Source organism: Mytilus trossulus, chromosome 12 (assembly GCF_036588685.1).
Source record: "Mytilus trossulus isolate FHL-02 chromosome 12, PNRI_Mtr1.1.1.hap1, whole genome shotgun sequence".
NCBI classification, from domain to species: domain Eukaryota; kingdom Metazoa; phylum Mollusca; class Bivalvia; order Mytilida; family Mytilidae; genus Mytilus; species Mytilus trossulus.
In genome coordinates, this window is record NC_086384.1 from 26,335,147 (window position 1) to 26,358,990 (window position 23,844).

Genomic DNA, 23,844 nt, shown 5'->3' on the forward strand with positions numbered 1-23,844 from the left:
TCTCAAAAAAATTTCATGCATTTTCAGTATGGGCAGAATGTTCATTTTCGTCCTGTCTTGGAGAAGATTTTATTTTCGGTTGTTTCCAAGCCAAAATATTCATTTTGAAAAACATCAAGGGTTTGTATAGTAATACTAAACACAACACCTGGCTGTTAAATCAAATGGTCTTCTCTCATACCATATCACCGCTATCAGTAGAGAACAGTAGACTTGATTTTAACGGACATTTCTCTACAAATCATAACGGTATTCGGAACAAGACGAAGGCATTTCATTCGTGTTAAGGAAGATATGTCACAATAGTGCATGTCCTATATTTGTTTTTGGTGTTACATATAAAATCTTGTAAGAGGTACAGCAATTGATATTGACTGCAGGACTGTATGTTTTCGACAGGTTATGAATTTGTTTCACCTTGCTTTAGTAACTGCACAGACCATGATGGTTTGCTACATACAAAAAATCCCTGGTCTCCAGTTTATTACAATAGACTGCTAGTGAAGTAACAGGATACATGTATAAATCTATGGCAAAGTGTAATACGTTGACTGGAGTGGATTGGTCCATTCCAGACAAGATGTTACACTTTGCCTAAACCTGTAACTGTCATGTTCTTAAACTTATTATCCATGTAAACCCCTCCTATTTTCATCACAACGACTGTCAAGCCTAATGTGTCCAGATACTACAACCTTCCACTATACATGTTGATCTGGATCACAACATATCATGATCACTATCTTACGTTTTTATTACAAGTGTTGATATTGTCCGACATTATTTAGTGAGATAAGATAAATATGTAACCGTAAAGTTAAACATGCATTTCAATTTATAAAAGGGAAAATGGATTAATTATTCTGCTAATTATAGAGCTGGAATTTAGAAATTAAAATTCGTCTAGTGTTAAAGTTGTGCCAGTCATGCACGTGGATATAGTTTTGTTATACAAATTCGTGTTCTTGGATATATAGTTTACATTGTAAATTTGACCGATCAAAGTTTAACCGAACAAACCAAAAAATGGACCCTAGGCATGAAGGTATGGAACTTATTATCAAGTTTTAACAGTTAGAACTGTTTGCATGTATGCATTAATCTATATAGACCTTTCCCTAACCTTGCAATAACCGTCGACCTTGCTTTGATTTAATGTTGAGAACTATGTACATGTACCATAAAATTATGATAAATGTCTATAGTTAAAATAAAGAAACTATATTTTATTATCTTTTTTAATATGTTTACATGCATAAATATATGGTTCCTTTCATGGCCATATACAGTCACATAAACAAAGTCAGTTAAAACTGATAATTGAGTTAGAAAACACTAAATGTTCAACATAAATATCATAAAGAAATTTAGACTTATACACTGACCACGAAGTGTGGAAAGGGGAGAAAGGGGTAAGAGGAGGTGGTATGTGGGTTGGTAGCGTTTCATAATCATATTAAAAAGTATGTCATTTCCTTTCCCAATTTTATAATATATTTGAATAATGCATGACACGCACTGAGAAAACGTATAACTCATGTTATTCCTACGTTACTACGCCTTATGTAATACCGTTGTGATTTTAACTTATTCAGGCAAACCATTTTCTTTGAACATATTCATTGGTTTTCCTTTTTTCTGTTTTTCAGCAGTAGCATGTGTCAAAACTCAATGAAGAAACATCCTTTTCGCAAACTTAGCAGAAAAAATCTTAGTAATTGGCCTTTTTTATATAAATTACCGTCACTAAAAATTATCAATGCTGCCATATTCTTTAACCTTGAAAGAGTACTATATATAGTGCATATCTATTGTACTACGATAATTGAATAGGTTATTTTCACTAGGGATATGTGCGTACCAACATAATTTAACCTCCTTGATAATATGTCCATTTTGCGACAAACATCAAAATCTCGATAGTTTGAATAAACAGACTTCGATGTCCAATGTAAAAAAAGAAGATGTAGCGTGATTGCCAATGAGACAATTCTCCTCAAAAGAGACAAAATGACACAGAATATAACAAATATATGTCACCACACGGACATCAGCAATGAGCAAACCCCATACCGCATAGTCAGCTATAAAAGACCCCGAAACTGAGAAATATGAAAAAATCAAACGATAGAACTAACTACGGGGCGCCGAATGGGACTCTTGTGGTTTTGTACTCAAAATTCAATTTTGTACGGACAAAAGTGACTTTTGTTCAACAAAAATGAGTTCAGTTTAACAAAATTTGTATCATACTACAAATTTGAAATTTTGTCATACAAAATTATCTATCAGCGGACAAAAGTCACTTTTGTCATGACAAAATTCATTTTTGTTACACAGACTTGACTTTTGTTACCTAATTTGAAAATTGAGCGACAAAAGTCAATTTTGTATTTAAATTAGTTAAGTTTGGTTTCTGTGAACTAATTTGCATACAAAATCGACTTTTGTTACACAAAATTGACTTTTGTTACACAAAAATTACTTTTGTTACACAAAATTGACTTTTGTTACACAAAAATTACTTTTGTTACACAAAATTGACTTTTGTTACACAAAATTGACTTTTGTTACACAAAATTGACTTTTGTTACACAAAAATGAATTTTGTTACACAAAATTGACTTTTGTGGAGACAAAATTGACAAAATTGACTTTTGTCTCAACAAAATTGACAAATTGAATTTTGTCTCAACAAAATTAACAAAATTGAATTTTGTCTCAACAAAATTGACAAAATTGAATTTTGCCCAACAAAATTGACAAAATTGATTTTGTCTCAACAAAATTAACAAAATTGAATTTTGTCTCAACAAAATTAACAAAATTGAATTTTGTCTCAACAAAATTAACAAAATTGAATTTTGTCTCAACAAAATTGATTTTTGTCTCACGAAAGTCAATTTTGTCTCACGAAAGTCAATTTTGTCTCATAAAAGTCAATTTTGTTGTTACAAAATTGAATTTTGTCATCACAAAAATGAATTTTGTCGTCACAAAATTGACATTGTCTCAACAAAATTGACAAAATTGACTTTTGTCTCAACAAAATTGACTTTTGTCTCAACAAAATTGACTTTTGTCTCAACAAAATTTACAAAATTGACTTTTGTCTCAACAAAATTAACAAAATTGACTTTTGTCTCAACAAAAATGACAAAATTGAATTTTGTCTCAACAAACTCAACAAAAATGACAAAATTGAATTTTGTCTCACAAAAGTCAATTTTGTCTCACAAAAGTCAATTTTGTCTCACAAAAGTCAATTTTGTCTCACAAAAGTCAATTTTGTCTCACAAAAGTTAATTTTGTTTCACAAAAGTCAATTTTGTCTCACAAAATTGAATCTTACCGTACACAATTGACTTTTGTGATTTAATTTCCATATCAGGTAACAAAAGTCAATTTTACCTTTAAGACAAAATTGACTTTTGTCATGACAAATATGAATTTTGTCATGACAAAAATGAATTTTGTCTACACAAATGAATTTTGTCATCACAAAATTGAAGTTCTCACAAAACAAGTCTGTAGCACATAGTTTTGTAAGACAAAAATGATTTTGTTATGACAGAATTGAATTTTGTACAAAACCACAAGAGTCCCATTCGGCGCCCCGTACTAACGGCCAAATTTATGTACCATTTTCAGGCCGAGTTTATAAGCGTATTCATAGATATAGTTCTTTGCTTTTTATATAAAAAAAATGATAATCATATGTGAAGAAATTATATAACCGATTATATGGTGAAATGACTGAAACGTTAGAAGAAGTAAGAATTGAAGTGAATTTCTTAATTTATGTATTGAAAAAAAGTTCAACGAAATCCAAAGTCGAAACCTCTACGAATTCATGTTTAGTTTTATGAACTGAGAACAGATGTAGGATAGCGGTCAATGATGCATCATTTCAGCAACTGGGTTTATACCACATCTACAGTTAACTGTAACGAAAATGGTCGCCCATAGCAGTCTATGCAGTTTCTAAACTTATATGGCATAATATACATGAAATATTTAGTTTAAACATATTTATTCATAGTGGGTTTGGAAACAAGTTTTTCAACTTATATTAATCCCTTTCCACTTTGCGGTTGCGAGTGCTGCCTTGTAGAGACATCATCCTGCTCTTTTTTCGAAATTGACAAGGGTGTCTTTAACGTGCAAAATATATGGCTCTCTTTTAACACGGGTGAGCCATTTACCGCCCCCTTCCGACGGACTATCATCGTTTACTCAAGACCATACTCGCACTTGACAAAACAAATACACAACATCAGCACTATATTGAGCTCAGTTTAACAGACAAACAAAGAAAAACAATTAAAAAGGGCAAGCAATAAATTAATTGAAAACACAAAATGGAGCATTATGATTGAGCATGGTACTTAGTAAGCAGATTTTATAAGCATTTTGCTAGGTATCCAACAAAAGCAAACGCAAACGTTAATTAAACATCATAAGAAAGATGGATACATTTAACAACGATCTGCCATCAACGACAAATAACATGCAGGGTCCCTTTTTGAAAAAATCATTATATGTAAGATTTCTGTATTTCTTTAGTAGGCTAGCCTATTTTGACCCCTTAAGGTGGTATGGGTGTCTTTCGCCATCTTGGATTTTAAAAAACAGAGAATCTAAGGTCCATATTTTCTATCAAGTTAGCAAGATTTGACGCAGGAATGCAGATATTTATTGTGAATTTTCATCAAAAGAACCAATTTATAAGAATATGACTTAGAAATTATAATATTTTTACAAAAGTAGATTATTTTTGGTTGTTTTTGAATATTTTCAAATTAGCAATTTAAGGGGAGATAACTCTAAAACAGTACATTTTCTGAAGGACTCTACATGAAATTTTCCTATTTTGTCTTTTAGCGGGAAAAAATGTACGGTGACCCTATCTTTTCTTTTGATATTCTCAAAGCATTGTCTGAAAGCAATCTTTTCCTAATTTATTTTACAATTCTATCATTTTGTTTAGTTTCTATTCACAAAAAGTAGTTTTTTCCTGTATAATCCATACAAAATTTGTCATTTTGTCAAGTCCTGTAGCTTGAGAAAACGCGCGGTGACCTATCATTTTTATAATATTTTTGAACATGTATCAATATATACTACATTTTGACAAAGTATGAACAAATTCTATCATTTTTATTTTAGACACCCATACCACCTTAAAACGTATTCTTGTTATTATCTTTATACGTTTTAACAATAGCAGCCGTTATTTGACCGATGTCCCTCGGATATGGCGCGGAATCAGGGTCAAAAATACTTCTTTGTGTATACATAATTCTATTTACGTATATACAAAAATAATTACGCAAAAATAATTACGTATATACGTTAATTCAATTATGTATATACAGAAATAATTTCGTATACACAGAAATAGAATTACGTATATACAAAATTAATTCCGTATATACAGAAATCGAATTACGTATATACAGAAATAATTCCGTATATACAGAAATATTTATGTAAAGACAGAAAGATAGTATTTCTGTATATATACGGAATTCGATTTACGAATATACGTAAATCGAATTTTGTATATACAGAAATAATTACGTATGTACGTTAATCGAATTCTGTATATACGTAAATCGAATTATGTATATAAGGAAACTGAATTTCGTATATACGCAAATCAAATTTCGTATATACCTAATTTTTGACATAATTATTTACGTATATACATAAGTATTTCTGTATATACAGAATTCGATTTACGTATAATCTTGAATGTAAACTTTAAAATAAACAATAAAAGATGGGGTTTCTTTTCCAAAAGCGTCTGTGCGTCAAATCCAGAAAGGTAACATACTTTGGTAAAATGAGTTTCTCCAACTGACTTTACAGAGGAAACATTTGGCGGGATTAGATAAGGCACTTCTGTACTAAATCCATTGTTTATTTTAAAGTTTACATTCAAGATTTACGTGCACTTAAAATTAAATCAGGTTACTCATGGTTCAGGTTGCAACAGTTAGCAGTAAGTAAATATGGTCAAATGAAGAGAATGTAAGATGGGACTAGTATATAGCAAGTCTAGTTGGTTAGGAATGAAAGATACCAGTCTATAATAATCTTCTCTGAGGGGTTACGTGAATATCTATATATATTATAGATACACTCTTAAAACATTTATTCTCAAACATCCATATTCAGTCACGTTTGATTGTTAAGTTTAGTTTGCTGGTATAAAAAATACAATTTCTCAAAGTTAGACATCATCGGTAAGAAAAAAAATATATATAGTTGTCGCTAAATCTGCCGGTAAATGTTGTACAATGATGGCTTATCATAATCATGCACGTGCGGGATGTTTACTAGAGTAGTTACACGACGGATGCCTAGCGAAGCAGGAACTTAGTATCCTTCCGAAGCAAGTTAAAGAGTTCTCAACCCATGCGTCTATTTTTTTATGGAACTCTTGTTGCTCTGAATCAAGCAGAATTTATTAGTGAAGTTTGATTATTTGGTATTGTCAATATGCCGAATCCAAATAAAGTTTTACTTACTTACTTACTTGCATATTAATTTTTATTTGTTGGGGTTTACATGTGGACTGCTATAGTTGTCTGTTTTCCATTATATGACATCAGTGATTTTGTGGATATACACTTGTAGATAATATGGGTTTTTAATACTTTGAACACTCCTTTTTCAGTATATCATAAGTAAGTAACTTAGTGAGTCAGTAGTTCATTTCTTGTACAGACAAGATTTTTCATAGTAGTATATGCTTACTACAGAACTATAGTTATTCAGTGGTACTGCGGAAAACTTTGATATACAAACATTTTATTAAAACATACAAATAGATTTGTTCGAGGTAAACATATAATTATATCAGCTAGGACAGAGACATATAAAACACTTATTATGTATTGTATAATGCCTCTGGCTGGGGACTAATACATTTATAAATCTTGGCTTCAGATGTGAAACTGAAACTTTTTTCATTGACAGGTGCGACTCATATAGAGTTATCTCCCATTAGTTCATCAAATGGCACATCGGATATGGCAGACAACAAACAAAAAGCAGAGCCGACACAACACGAACAGAATTTTGGATATGAAGAAACACTGGTAATAACATGACTTATCGTATAGCTTAAAATATTAGCACGCTAACCCAAATGAATCTGGGGTAAAATCGCACTTTATTGTACGCTTCACACAAATTATATAAAACTTCAACCATTAAAACTTGTTGTCTTATCCCAAATTATGTCTCCAGTGACTGAAAACGTATTATGTGGTATACAAGTACTGCTAGGAAACCAGACATTGACTTGAATAAATTCCACGCTGCCCAAATCTTGACCATTTACAGTAAATTATTATTTATGGACAGGATCCTAAAATACATGTATAAATACATTTATTATATTATTAATCACAAATAGTATGTCAAACTTCCTATCCTCAGTGATCATTCTCCAATTGTTGTGATTAAAAAAAAACAGGTCCTAAACAAGGATATTTTCATCAATGATTATGATCAAATACTTTCTATATTTTTTTAGTATTTTACACTTATAAATTTCACAGAATGGAATATTTTGCTTGTAGCTATATATATAGTTCACCAAACTTTATTTTTTGCAAAATCTTTAAATTAGTAAGGATTGGACTTTTTGGTCAATAAATTCAATTATTTTTGGCGATTTTTTATTAGGCCTGACAATAATGGTTCAGCAATCAGTCTCAGAATATGAACTTTAAAATGAACTGGTGGTCTTATTTCAATCTGACTTACTTTACTTTAAGACTAGAGCAAAACAGTACGATTTGAATAATTGACTATGTATATTTGTCATTTATGTTTCTGACATTAAACTAAACAATGGCTACAGGTTGTTTTAAACTAGGCATGAGAAAATAACATGACCCATTTTATATTATAGGTAATTTTTAGCTCAAAGATTCAAATGCCATCATGACCATAGCACAAAAAAAATTGAGATTTGCATTTTTAAAAAAACACACTCTTTCTGTGTGAAACATGTTGTTCCATGTACACAGGCTTATGTTTTGCTGCCAGATAAAAGAAAATTTAATGTGGATGTTACTTGTTGATATTTTCATAAATCTATTTTTGCAACTTTCATTTAAAGTTTCTATTTACATAGAAGTCCCTATAAATACTTCATTTTAACTCAGGTGCAAAGTTGTCTCATTGGCAATTATTCATTTTAACATACATTTGTACCACATCTCAATTTATTGAACAGTTGGGTTTTTTTCTGATAGAATACAGCTTTTTCCTTAAAAAAGAAATATATGATGATACTCTCAGAATTATTCTTTTTATATTATTTTCGAAGGTTCTGACTTTCTAACCGACAATGTGAATATTGGCACAACATCATCTTAGGAATATCAGAGTTTCTACTTTTACCAAATTTTAAAATGAAATTAAAAAACAGCAAAATAATTAATTAAACAAAAGATTTCATTTCACGAAAAGCTGAATATTCTATTTCTGAAGGTGAAAATGACACAAATAGTTGTTATTACTGTTTTATGTCTAACAATCTATCATTTTTATCTTTTTTGTATATTTTTAGACCTTTTGGTATTCTATAGAAGGAATACATGTAAATAATTTATACATAGTAAATGAATATATTTGATGTATCTTGTAACTCAAATATTGAAAAATATTCAACTCGTCATGATGGAACGACACTGATAATTAAATAATTTGTTACATGCATTCATGAACTAATGTGTTGTTTTATCACTAACACTTGTTAATAATTTTCTAAATTTTAATTCTTGGATTAATTGTTCAATAAATATTTTTCGCTTTTAAAATTTTACTTTGAATTTGAAATGAAATTGGGTAAAATAGAAAAAGAAACAACTATTATTGTAAAACCTTGAATTAAAGATTGAAAAATTATGCACTGAAAATATGATAAGAAGTTAGTTATAAATATGTAAATTATGGTTTTCTATAAAAAAACAGTAATATGGAAATTCTGTTACAGACAGATCAATTTGCACCATAATAACCTTGGTAAATTAATAATTAGTAACTAATCATAGTCCTACGATTTTTTCATGTAAAACCTTTTTAAATGTTTCATCAAATCAAGTTTATAAATGTATTTATTATAAATTTGATCTTTTGGACTAAATCAATTAGATACAAACCGCTGAAATGTACGAAAGTAATTGTGAATGGTCCGATTAATTTATACGATGTCCGGTACTGAAATTAGTTTACCTGTCACCTGAACAGGTATAGTTTTCAGCTGTCCAACAACTAATTAGCCTTGATTAAAATTAGAAAGTATTGAAGTAAGGGTTGTTTTGATAGTAATTAATCAACATGTCACTTTTATGACCGGAAATGTATGGCTGTTAAAGGCAAAATGTTGGGTAAAAAAGATCGTGAATTATATCATGACCGAAAAAGCCTTGAAAACTAAAAAGTATATGACCGTTTCATGCTTTTCCCAGCCGGTCTTTTACCGGACATTATACAAATGACCGGAATATATGACCGTTTTGGAAGCCCTGGTCCTAGTACTACACCCTATTTTGAAAGTTGATACACTAATTATAACAGTTTTTGATGATGATGATGGAATATTTTAACAACCTTGACTGGCTATACAGTCCTTACTTGGTCGGCACTACATTGCACCTTTTAGGCATTTATATAATTTAACAATTTTGCTAGATTCCTTTGAACAATATAGTCTGTAGGTTGTCCATATTTCATGTAACCTATATCTGTGTTTTTCACTAATATAGCTTCATAGATATTACATCTACCAAAGGATTCTACTCAAACCTAGGGGCAATCATTCATTGACTTTACATTGATGTGTGTGCCGTTGCTTCTTGTCAAAGGTCTCACTGTCCTTGGAGATGAAGAACAGTTAAGAAATAACCCCTTACTTTTTGCATAGGATTTTGTGTCATGAATTAATACACCATACTCTTCATTCTCTAATAGAATATAGATATGTAGATATTTTAATCAAAGGAAAATGTATTCATCATATTGTACCGCCAAGAGGCAATTTAAGGATAATATAAGCTGTAGTTAACATGGTATAACAGCACCTTCTTTGTTCATTGATATGTACTAGTCGTCACAAGATTGTTATACCTTTAACACCTTGTCAAGTCCATGGTAATTGAATGTATCTCTCAGACTACATATAGCTATACATATTCTTTACACGGCTAGGATTCAAAGGTTAAAACTTATAAGGTTTACATGTACATGTATAAAACAGTGCTTAAGCTAGGAATTTAACACTGATGGGGCACAATTTTTAGATAAGGGGCATATACATGTATGTGTGGTTTTTGTCTGAAAGGGTACTAACTTGATGATGTTTATAATGAAAAATTGAAACAATTAGATAAATAATGAATTTTGCTGGATAACTGGTATAGTTGGGTTGTAAAATGCTATTTCCAATACCGGTAGTTTAAATGAATATATTTCACATCAAAAAGTGTTTATTATCCTACAGAAAACATAAATTCATAAGGCAGGACTAAAAAGGCAGTGGGGAGCAGTATTTCTCTATTTTTGGATTGCTACAACACTAAAAGAAGTAAAAGTCTCCCCTTTGGTCAGGTTGTTGACGTTGTTGTCTTTGACAAATTCTTATTACTTAGGAATGTCAGTTTTACAAAGACTTTGTTTTCTATATATTTTAACAAGGTTTCCTTTATGTCTTTTCTAGCTTTATTATGTTATAATAGAGAGAGTTATACATGTAGCTAATTGACATAAATCCCACATCTCCTTTTATAAAGGTCTATTATATTTATATGCATATCTACATCATGTGTATATGCTTCAAATCTTATCATCATTCAGCATCTGTTGCCAAAATAACCATGAATTAAAAATATATTATAGCATTATAATATTAACATGTTAAAAGAAATGTCTAATGACTACTTACATGGAAAGAATTTACTAATCTTTAAAGGCATTGATTTGTTTCCAACTGTTTTGTTAGTAGAGGGTGACGTTCCTTGTACTTTATGGCACATGTTTTTACTGAAGGTTTTCAACATTACATAATACAATAGTACTTTATCAACATTAAAGTTATAAAACAGGATTTTAATGATTTTCAAACTGTCCGATGTACGGCACCTTTTTAGAAGTAAGTTTTAAACAACTACATGTATTTCTTAAATGTATGAAAGGAAGTTGAATGATGCTGTATTTTCTCAGTACTGTAGATTCATTACTTTTTGGGCCAGGTGAGCTTTTCTCATCACTTGGCGTCTGTGAACGCTCCTTATGAGGTGTTGACTAAGTTTTGTTACTTCGTAGCCGATCCATCATTCAAGATGGCTGCCAACGTGGGGACTTAGTTAAACATAGGATCCTATGGAAAATACATACAACTTTCTTCTTTTAGAGAACCACTGAATTGAATGAAACCAATAATAAATAATTTTTTTTTTCTTTTTATAAATTTTCCCTTCAACACATCATTTCATGTGTTTGCAAATTTTTTTCCTCATCAATATGGCAGGAATAATTATGCATACATATAATTTTTTATATCAATCAATGTATTATACTTTGCTTGACAAAGGTTAATTTACATTCCCAGTTTCATTTCTGGTCCATTACTCATGTAGTTAAATATTTGAAATTTTGTATGCAATCACTGGTTTACATTTTGGTCCATTACAGTTTTTAAATTTGTTGACCATAACAGTATTGCTTTTGTGTATTACAATTTTTTTTTTTGGTTTTATATCCAGTTGGTTAATTATACCATGTTTAAAATTCCTCATTGAGATTTTTTTAAATTCTGCAATAGGCCAAAACATTTTGTTTACTATAATTAACATATTATGATACAAAATGTGTTGAACTTGTTAAGTTTGTCATATTGCTTAAGGTTATTTGACTACATATATGTAAATTTACGTTAATCAGTAATTTCCATGCATGTCATAGATTTGTTCAACCTTTTTACTAAGTTTTGTATGTTTTCTCCACCCAAAATTTGAAATTGTTATAAAATTAAAAGTGGTGTTCAATTATAAAACTGAAACATTAGTGTAAGCAACTGTTAAACATGTTTCATTTGGCTAGACATGTTTTATGTGGCTTTTGTGGTTTCTGAGCTACTTACGATCTGATAAGCAAAACGTTTACTTTGCATTGCATTTGGAGTTTTATTGTCTAGTTCACCTTTAAAGATGTTTGCTTAAAATAATAAGCTTTTTATAAGACTGTAAGTGTTAGAAACTTGTCAGACTAAAATTTCAAATGAAAAAGAAAAGAGCCTTGTTTTTGAGATATAGGCCAATGAAAATTTGGAAGGAAATTATTCTCTCAATTTTTCTTACATTTAATTTGTCAACTTTTTCTTTCAAAAACTATGAAAAAAGTAACAGAAAAGAAGGGGTAAGGATGACATTCAGCATTGTTATTACTGGGTTCAATTAGAAAAAGAGATTTATGTACAGAATAGAAATGTTTTTAGTAAGGGGCACTTTAATACATTGAAAGTCATACATGTACCTGCCAGAATTAAAACTAGAATATGTTGATCTAGGGGTAAAAAGAATGTGATGGTAGAGCATTACACTGATAACATAACACTCACTAAATTGTTTGTTCTAAAAACCTTGATGTATGTGTACTACATCCCTCAAAACTTGACAGACTTTGTCCTGCCATCTTTAACTTTTTGTGCAAATATATCTTTTTTGAAATTGACCCACTGCCAGTACATGTGTAGTTTGTGTCTTCTAGTTACATTTCTGTTGTGTTTCTGTTCAGTTTGTTTATTGTATTTTTTATATACTTTTGATTGTCAGACTTTTTTAGTGTCTTAATCTTTGTAGGGAATGTACAAAATTGCAGTTAAGTGTCAGTCATATATGAGGGGGCTGATGGGTTAATTTCGTTCTTCGTGATCGAGGATGTTTTCATTTCGTGATCCGTGAAAGATGCCAATTTTTATCGTGATCTGTGATTTTGAGGAAATTAAGTCGTGATTTGGTAATGTTAATTTTTTGTGAATCGTGATTGATATTTTTTGTTTTCCGTGATCCGTGATGAGGACCCCCCATTAGGCCCCTCATATATATATGGAATTACAGAAAAGTTCTTCCTAACTGTTTATTTTCATTTGTTATTACTTGCATCATTTTTTTTTCTCACTGGTCACTGAAGTTGCAGATCTGGTAACATTGGGATGGGATACTATTCAGATTCACTCCCAGAAAGAAATAGAAATAGATATTTTATGTTCTGAAGATTTTGTCTTTTTAACGTTTGTCTATTTGTAATTAACCTCATTTAGATAGTTTAGTGACTGCATAGACAAGATTTGATTTTTATCATAGGATTTTTCAAAAGAGTAATAAAAACATATAAATGTAGAATCATTGCAAGGTGTACTGTACATGTATATATCAGATAGTTTTTCATTGCTCAGTGTCAAGTTTTTTTATATTATGTCATTTTCTCAGATACTACAATGTATAAGTGATAGGTCAACTAGTATATTTGTTGTATAAAAAGATAGTGTATGTGTCTGTCTGAAAAGGTTCATTTATGCAAATGCTGTACAGTTACATCAATGTCCCAGGTTAGGGAAGGTATATATATATATATTTTCTCCACTTTCTGTCTGTCTCTGTCCCAAGTCAGGAAGATATATATATATATAATTTCTCCACCTTCTGTCTGTCTCTGTCCCAAGTCAGGAAGATATATATATATATATATATAATTTCTCCACCTTCTGTCTGTCTCTGTCCCAAGTCAGGAAAATATATATATATATAATTTCTCCACCTTCTGTCTGTCTCTGTCCCAAGTCAGGAAGATATATATATATAATTTCTCCACTTTCTGTCTGTCTCTGTCCCAAGTCAGGAAGATATATATATAATTTCTCCACTTTCTGTCTGTCTCTGTCCCAAGTCAGGAAGATAAATGTATATATAATTTCTCCACCTTCTGTCTGTCTCTGTCCCAAGTCAGGAAGATATATATATATAATTTCTCCACTTTCTGTCTGTCTCTGTCCCAAGTCAGGAAGATATATATATAATTTCTCCACTTTCTGTCTGTCTCTGTCCCAAGTCAGGAAGGTATATATATATAATTTCTCCACTTTCTGTCTGTCTCTGTCCCAAGTCAGGAAGATATATATATAATTTCTCCACTTTCTGTCTGTCTCTGTCCCAAGTCAGGAAGATATATATATAATTTCTCCACTTTCTGTTTGTCTCTGTCCCAAGTCAGGAAGACATATATATATATAATTTCTCCACTTTCTGTCTGTCTCTGTCCCAAGTCAGGAAGATATATATATAATTTCTCCACTTTCTGTCTGTCTCTGTCCCAAGTCAGGAAGATATATATATATATAATTTCTCCACCTTCTGTCTGTCTCTGTCCCAAGTCAGTGTCTCTAATTGAGTGGTTGTCTTTGGTTTCTGTCTGTCATTATGTGTTTTAATTATTGTTTTACACAAGTATATTCTAGGCTTTAGGTTGTCTGCCAATCTAGTTTTAATTATTATTTTACATTTTGACATGACAGGGCTTTTTATTTTGGTCAATGGTGGACAGTTGGCAATCAAAGCACATCTTATTATTATAATGACCTCAATTCTGTGGTCCATTGATCTATATTTTGGTTTTGTGATCATTGTTTCATTTGCTATAATTAATTGTTCAACTGTCAAACTGTATATACCATGTATAAAATGATTGATGTGTGTACATATCTGTCAGAGAGTTAATTTAACCTTGACCTCATTTTCATGGTTCAACTGTCATCCCTGAGGTTAAATCAGTTTTTGAATTCTTTTCATCACGTATTAACATAATTTCATAAATAGACTATTCTTGTATTTATTAAAGTACATGTAGGTTGGACCTTGTTTTTACAGACTTATAACATAAAATTCAGGAAGATTTAAAGATATTTCAGCATGTGCAAACTTGGCATATTAAAAACTAAATCCTTATGACCTTGGAGCACTGACCTTGGTTATACATGTAACTTATGTAATAATATATGTAGTTATGTAGTATAATTTTTCATCTTCTAGGATTAGGCATGACAGTTTAATGCCATCAAATTGCATAAAATTGAAATTTACATTCCTGTGCAAATAGAAACATGCACATACAATATATTTGTACAATGCACTCTGTTCAAACATTAAACCAACTTTTGGATAAGATAGATGGAGTATGTTTAGATTAAAATATAGGGCAAATATATCTATCATGTTTTAAGGAGACATTGACATAGTAAGAGAACTTTAATGGACTTAAACGGAATGTGCTGATTCATTTATTATCAAAAACAACTTCAAGAAAGTAAAAGATCAAGAACTGGGTGAAAATTTAAAATGAATTGGAATCAAAATTCAAAACCCATCTGTATACTTACATGAGGTATAAAATATCTTTGTTAAATTGGTTGTTTTAAAAATTGTTAAGAAACTTTTGTTCCAACTGCATCAGGAAAGTTTACTGTAGATAGATTAAGCTATTATTTTAAGGTCTGTTTTGGTCGTAAAGCTCTTCACAGGCTCCTGTTCTTATATCTATGGCTTTCAAGTAGTTGGTTTTGAGTGATCCTCTGTGTTGTTTTATGTTTTATATACACAACATTTGCATTGATGACTTGAAATTTTGCCTTTTTAGCTCACCTGGCCCGAAGGGCCAAGTGAGCTTTTCTCATCACTTGGCGTCCGTCGTCTTCCGTCGTCGTTAACTTTTACAAAAATCTTCTCCTCTGAAACTACTGGGCCAAATTAAACCAAACTTGGCCACACTCATCATTGGGGTATCTAGTTTTAAAAATGTGTGGCGTGACCTGCCAAACTAACCAAGATGGCAGCCATGGCTAAAAATAGAACATAGGGGTAAAATGCAGTTTTTGGCTTATAACTCAAAAACCTAAGCATTTAAAGCAAATCTGACATGGGGGTAAAATTGTTTATTAGGTCAAGATCTATCTGCCCTGAAATTTTCAGATGAATCAGACAACCGGTTGTTGGGTTGCTGTCCCCGAATTGGTAATTTTAAGGAAATTTTGCTGTTTTTGGTTATTATCTTGATTATTATTATTGATAGAGATAAACTGAAACAGCAATAATGTTCAGCAAAGTAAGATTTACAAATAAGTCAACATGACCAAAATGGTCAGTTGACCCCTTTAGGAGTGATTGCCCTTTAAAGTAAATTTTTAACCATTTTTCGTAAATTTTATATATCTTTTACAAAAATCTTCTCCTCTGAAACTGCTGGGCCAAATTAATCCAAACTTGGCCACAATCATCTTTGGGGTATCTAGTTTAAAAAATGTGTGGCGTGACCTGCTAAACTAACCAAGATGGCCGCCATGGCTTAAAATAAAACATAGGGGTAAAACACAGTTTTTGGCTCATAACTCAAAAACCAAAGCATTTAAAGCAAATCTGACATGGGGTAAAATTGTTTATCAGGTCAAGATCTATCTGCCCTGAAATTTTCAGATGAATCGGGCAACCCGTTGTATGGTTGCTGCCCCTGAATTGGTAATTTTAAGGAAAGTTTGCTGTTTTTGGTTATTATCTTGAATATTATTATTGATAGAGATAAACTGTAAACAGCAATAATGTTCAGCAAAGTAAGATTTACAAATAAGTCAACATGACCAAAATGGTCAGTTGACCCCTTTAGGAGTGATTGCCCTTTAAAGTAAATTTTTAACCATTTTTCGTAAATTTTATATGATCTTTTACAAAAATCTTCTCCTCTGAAACTGCTGGGCCAAATTAATCCAAACTTGGCCACAATCATCTTTGGGGTATCTAGTTTAAAAAATGTGTGGCGTGGCCCGCCAAACCAACCAAGATGGCCACATGGCTAAACATAGAACATAGGGGTAAAACGCAGTTTTTGGCTCATAACTCAAAAACCAAAGCATTTAAAGCAAATCTGACATGGGGTAAAAAATTTTATCAGGTCATGATCTATCTGCCCTGAAATTTTCAGATGAATCGGGCAACCTGTTGTCGGGTTGCTGCCCCTGAATTGGTAATTTTAAGGAAAGTTTGCTGTTTTTGGTTATTATCTTGAATATTCTTATAGATAGAGATAAACTGTAAACAGCAATAATGTACAGCAAAGTAAGACCTAAAAATAAGTCAACATGACCAAAATGGTCAATTGACCCCCTAAGGAGTTATTGCCCTTCATAGTCAATTTTAACAATTTTCATAAAATTTGTAGATTTTCACTAACATTTTCCACAGAAACTACTGTTATAGATAGAGATAATTGTAAGCAGCAAGTTTAAAGTAAGATCTACAAACACATCACCATCATTAAAACACAATTTTGCCATATTTCTATTGACATATTTTTGTCGAGTAACTCCTCTTTACAACATAATTTTGACATTGGGGAGGGTATGATTTGACTGTTTTAAGATATATGCAAATATAGAATTAAAAAGTTATCTAGTCCTCAAAATAGTTGACCTGTGTCCTTGTTTTCATTTCGTCTCTTTTGAGAATTTATGTGTCTGTTTACTTCTTTTTTATATGACATGTATTTACATGTACAATACTACATGTAGCTTAACCCAAATAATCCAGTCGTTATAAAAAGCTTTTTGTATTTCACTCACTTCGATCGCTACATTAGGCCGCTTTTATTTAATAAGTTGGTTTACGGACATCAACCCAAAAAACTTAGGGTAGGAGGAGGAAAAAAAAAATTTAAACTAGATCTTTCCAGTTTGGTTTTTTATTTGGTTTACGGATATCAGCCACAAAAAAATAGGATAGGAGGTAAAAAAAATTTAATTTTAACTTGATTGAAAAGACTTATTAATAGTTCTGTAAAATTTGGAAAGCCTATTGATAATACCTTTTATTCAGCATCTTTTGTAGGTTTTATGGAATTAATAAATGCGACAACAAAAACACATCACATAGAACAAGTCAATATTAAAAGACAAAGGCAAATCTAAGAGCATATTGCATGTCAACACCTATAAGGACAGATCATATCAGACAGTATTTAAAAGTATTAACAGAAATTTACTGTCAGGAGCCTGTAATTCAGTGGTTTAATATTGTTTGTTGCTGTGTTACATATTTGTTAGTTTTTTTAGTACATTTTTTTACATTAATTAGGCTGTTTTTTTTCTCGCGTGAATTGTTTTACATTTGTCATTTTGGGGCCTTTTATAGCTGACTATGCGGTATGGGCTTTGCTCATTGAAGAAGGCTGTACAGTGATCTATAGTTATTAATTTCTGTGTCATTTGGTCTTTTATGAAAAATCATCTCATTGGCAACCATGTTCATTGAAGACTGTTGCATTGTCCTGTGCTGTATTTTTACAAATTGGATTGGTTGTTGCCTCTTTAACACATTCACCATTTCCTTTCATGTTGTGATTGAAGAGATTAGGGCGGGCAGTTGTGACCACAGCAAAACAAATGACAATGGAACCGTTACGCCTGAAACTACACCGGTGGAAGACATTCTAATTGTTCATTAATAACTTGACCTATGGTTTCATGACAAAGGCATTTCACAAATTTTTTGTCTGATAAAATTGAATTATTTAGGACGTCCACATCCAGATGCATGTACACTGGTTCATCCATAGTAAACAAACCATGCCCTGATATCGTCTGGTTCCTAAACAGAAGTCAGGGTTTAAGGATACGCAAACACGTGAACAGCTAACCAGTCACGTTTCCGGTGCACTGGTTAACGATTTTTTAATGCAGTTATAGTAACCAGAATACAAAAAGTAAACACAAAAATTTTCTTAGTAAATCGATAAATATGAGGTCGGCGAAAATAATTTTTAAATGGACAAATGTGCGTTTATTTTTATTTGAATTTACGAAAAATCGGGTCGGCTGATCCGTAAACCAACTTATTTAATAAAAACCGCCTTAAAGGAGGGCAGGGACTGTAATGGGCGCTGTAATTATTCGAGTGATATGTAGCTGTGACATTTGCAAATAAAAATATGGATACACCATATATGAGGGGCTCAATGGTGGATCCAGACATTTTCATAAGTGGAGGCCCACTGACTGCCTAAGACTGCCACCCTTCAGTGATTCCCTATATACTGAAATCTGAATAATAGATAAATAATTTAAGAAAGTGAAAAATCAGCCTAAAAGTTAGAAATATAGAATAATGGGGATGAGGCATAGAAAATAATTTGCTAAAAATATAAAGAATAGGGGATACATTTAATTGGCTAAAAAATATAGAATAAAGAAATAAGTCTAGAAATTTAAATACGGTAGATTCATTTATTTTCATGGTTATCAATTTTCATGGATTCAGTCATCAGTCAGTTCCGTGGATATTTTATTTCGAGATTTTGTCTTAATACAACCCTATAGAACATTTGAACTTTGTTGAACCTTAGAATCCGTGGTTCACATTGACCCACAAAATCCACGAAAATTGATATCCCACGATTAATAATAATCCACAGTAAAAAGACATTAGGTGCCACTCACCAAAACCATAATATAATTTAGAATTTATTTGTTTATAACTACAAAAGGAAGGTTGAGAATGATTTTGGGGGTTAACGTTTAGGAATGAGGAGCCAAAAAAGGGACCCAAATAAGTATTTTTGTAGTTTTCAGTCAAAAACTTGTGTTAAAGTGTATAAATATGAAAATTAATACAAATGATTCAACCCATTTTAAATTTTACTGTCTTTCACTTGATTAATTTTTTGTCAGAAACCTAATAAATAAATGTAAAAAATTTGATCACAATCTAAATTCAGCTGGTATCAAGCTTGAATATTGTGTCCAAACTGTTTAGGTTTGATCTCTGCATTCGTATCAGGCTGCACTTGGCAAAGCATTTTAATATTTTTAGTTTCAGAGCACTGAGAAATAAACTACAGTAGTTGTCGTTTGTTTATGTAATATATACGTGTTTCTCGTTTCTCGTTTTGTTTATATAGATTAGACCGTTGGTTTTCCCGTTTGAATGGTTTTACACTAGTAATTTTGGGGCCCTTTATAGCTTGTTGTTCGGTGTGAGCCAAGGCTCCGTGTTGAAGGCCGTACTTTAACCTATAATGGTTTAATTTTTAAATTGTTATTTGGATGGAGAGTTGTCTCATTGGCACTCACACCACATCTTCCTATATCTATATAAGACAGCCACTCACAAGGTTGTTGACTTTGGCTGATTAAGATGGGGGAGGGGATGATTAAACTGTTTTTGATATACTAGTATAAATATTATAGAATGCTTATTTAGTTCTTAAAGTTATTAGAATATGTCCATGCTTTTGATTATGTAGGGATTTTTTTATCTCTGTTTACTTCTTCTTAATTTTTATTAGGACTTGATAAACATATTTATACTTGTATGCAAATTTGTCCCCTATTAATTCAACACAAACAAGTTTCCATAAAATTTAAAAAGCTTGACTTATTATTAAAAAGTCATTGTTGCTTGACTTGGAAAATTAGGTTAATTAGAGAAAGATATAAGGTCATTCAAAGACAGAATTCAGTTAAGTACCAAAAGTGTAAATACATCTTTTGTTTTGAAGTATAGCTATAAACCTTTACAAATAACAAACAAGATAACACTATATATTAACTTTATTGTTTATTCTGTCAACTATGATTTAAAGCTCCATCATGTAAAATGTATATATAATATTTAAAAACTGAAAATGAATATTTAATATACAGGAAATAGCGAGAGACAGATAAATTGCCATAATATCCATGTTGTAATCTAGTTAAGAACATTACATTGTTCTTAACTAATAAGTATGTCCTCGTTGATGTTAACATATTAATTTATGTTTAACATGTAAATCCCCATTGGGAATCTTACAGCATAAAGCTGTCAAGAGTCTGAATACTGTGTTTCCCACTCAAATTAAGGTGACAATTTGACCTACATGTATAACAGGTTTATGACAACTCGTACTTACATGTAGTTGATATTTTATTTAGAAGACAGTTAAGATTGATAATTATGTATTCCGTTAAGTTACTGTATATTGCACTAATGAATTGTCTTCTTTTTATAATGTCAATGCATATTTGTACTACATGACATACAGAAATGACAGATTTTTTTGGTGGAGATTAAAAAATGGGGTTTTCCACTTTTGCATTGAGTAGAATAGGCAAAAAAAAGAGAAAAAACCCCATTTAGAATTAGGAATTAGACCACCAAACCTTCACCATGAAGGAGTTATTCTTTATGTAAAGGATGATATGACTAACTTGTCTATTATGTTGATGTTAGCCCCAAGTAGGCAGTTGAGGAGAGAAAAAATATTGTACAAATTGTTTGATTCTTAGAAAGAGTAGTCTTTTAAAGACAAAAAGGTCAATGTGTTAAGTTCAAATAGGTTTGCAACAGTAGGTAACACTAACAATTCATATTTGTTCTTATTATATTAATTATATAATATGTGTGTAAATTGTTTTTTTAATATGACCTCAGTACTAATATTATTTGCCTACTAACTACTAAATATCATTCATGCCAAAACCCAACAAAAATGAACTTAGGAGGTGGTCATAAGGTTCAATTATTGCTAGATGGTTTATTTTTCCATAATTAATAAATGTTAATTTCTCTTTTCAGATATATGGCCAGTACAAAAGAGACCTTGGAAGTTTTGCCAAATTTCAAGCCAAGAAATTTAAAGAAAAGAAAGATTTAGGAAAGACTGAAATAGTTAAATCAAAATCAAGACTTGGCTTATATATAATATTAGGTATATTTTACAAAAGTATTGACTGAATTTGGTGAACATGTTTTTTTCTCAAATGATCATGAAGCTAATATCAAGTACTGATTAGGTTTTGTACACCAAGCTAAAAATAACATCTTACATCTGACACCAGTATTTATTTCAGTGTTAATTGTCAAAGGAACAGAAGATACATTATAAAATGAGAAAATGTGGTATTCTGCAAGTCAGACGTCCACCACAAGAAGTTAAAAGCTTTAGGTCACTGTATGGCTTTTAGTAATGAGAAAAACCACACCTCAAGCACAGAAATGAAAAATGAAAACAATTCAAACTAGGAATTTAGCAGCCTGATTTATGTACAATAAAAAAATAAATAGCAGGCGCCTGACTGGATAAGTATATACAGAATGTGGCTGGGTTAATCATGTTTGTAGAATGTGGCTGGGTTAATCATGTTTGCATGGGGTTAAATTGTTTATCAGGTCAAGATATCTGCCCTGAAATTTTCGGATGAATTGGACAACCTGTTGTTGGGTTGCTGCCCCAGAATTGATCATTTTAAGGAAATTTTGCTGTTTTTATACGCTCGTCAAAATTTTGACTGGACGTTTTATGGTATACACACGTCCAGTGTCCGTCCGTCTGTCTGTCTCTCCATCTGTCTGTCTGGCGTAAACATGTCGCACCATAACTTGAGAACAACTTATCCAAATTTCATGAAACTTAATATAGTTGTTTCTTATGATGGTCAAATGATCTGTATACTTTTTGGATAAATTAGATTTAAACTTTTTGAGTTACACCACTTTTGTAACTAAAACTCGGGTGTGTTTTTTTCACAAAAACTTTTCAGTTTTGAGTTATCGAGTATTTTGTAAAAAAGGGGGAGGTTTTATTACATGTTGTGCCGTATCTCAAAAACAATTTATGATTATTGCTTAAAACTTTACACACTTCTTTGTTATATTAATCTAAAGATCTGTATACTTTTTGGTGATGATTCAAAATTTTATTTTTGAGTTATTGAGTATTTTGTTAAACAGTGGAGTTTTTTTTTACATGTTGCACAGTATCTCAAAAATAATTAATGATTATTGCTTAAAACTTTACACATTTTTTTGTTATATTAATCTAAAGATCTGTTTTGATTCAAAAAAAAAAAAAAAATTTTTTTTTTGTAAAAAAAAAAACAGGGTTGGGGTTTTCACATGGGCAACCCTGTTTCAAAAATAATATATGGTTATTGCTTAAAACTTTCTCAGAAACTATTTATGATTATTGCATAAAACTTCCACACAAAGACGTAGGGCGTATCATGCGCTCATGGTCAGCTGTTTATTGGTTATTATCTTGAATATTATTATAGATAGAGATAAACTGTTAACAGCAATTATGTTCATCAAAGTAAGATCTACTAAAAAGTCACATGTCCAAAATGGTCATTTGACCCCTTAAGGAGTAATTGCCCTTTATAGTAAATTTTTGTCAATTTTTAGTCAATTTTTGTTATCTTGTTTTCTGGCTAAAATCTCAGAAACCAAAGCATTTAAAAGCAAATCTGACAATGTTGAATTTGTTCCTTAGGTCAAAAGTCTATCTGCCCTGTAATTTTCAGACCAATCAGGTAACCTGTTGTTGGGTTGCTGCACTGGAATTGTTAATTTTCAGAAAATTTTGCAGCTTTTGGTTATTATCTTGAATATTATTATAGAGCAATAATGTACAGCAAAGTAAAACCTACAAATAAGTCAGCATGACCAAAATGGTCAATTAACCCCTTAAGTTATAGTTAATTTTTAACAATTTTCATAAACTTTGTAAATTTTGTAAATTTTTATTCGTTTATGATATGCACATAGACCAAGGTGAGCAACACAGGCTCTTTACAGCCTCTAGTTTTTATCCCCACACTGAACAACTCTACGATTCAGGCAGATTTTCTTTTTCAAATTGTGACTTGTATGAGAGAATTGTCTCATTAGCACTCATACCACATCTTCTTATATCTATATAACATGCATTCGTGAATTAATGTTGTTCTGTCGTCATTGAATATTT

At 31.2% G+C, this 23,844-nt stretch overlaps 1 protein-coding gene across 1 annotated transcript in view; it reads left to right on the forward strand.

Annotated features, from left to right (window-relative positions):
• The first annotated feature begins 666 nt into the window (after positions 1 to 666).
• LOC134693651 (chloride channel protein 2-like) overlaps positions 667 to 23,844 on the forward strand; it is a 70,526-nt gene continuing 47,348 nt past the window's right edge. The window contains exons 1-3 of the mRNA XM_063554534.1: positions 667 to 1,045; positions 6,988 to 7,109; positions 21,675 to 21,807. Coding sequence (XP_063410604.1) covers positions 1,027 to 1,045; positions 6,988 to 7,109; positions 21,675 to 21,807 — 274 coding nt within the window. The 5' untranslated portion in view covers positions 667 to 1,026. The remainder of the gene's footprint in view (positions 1,046 to 6,987; positions 7,110 to 21,674; positions 21,808 to 23,844) is intronic.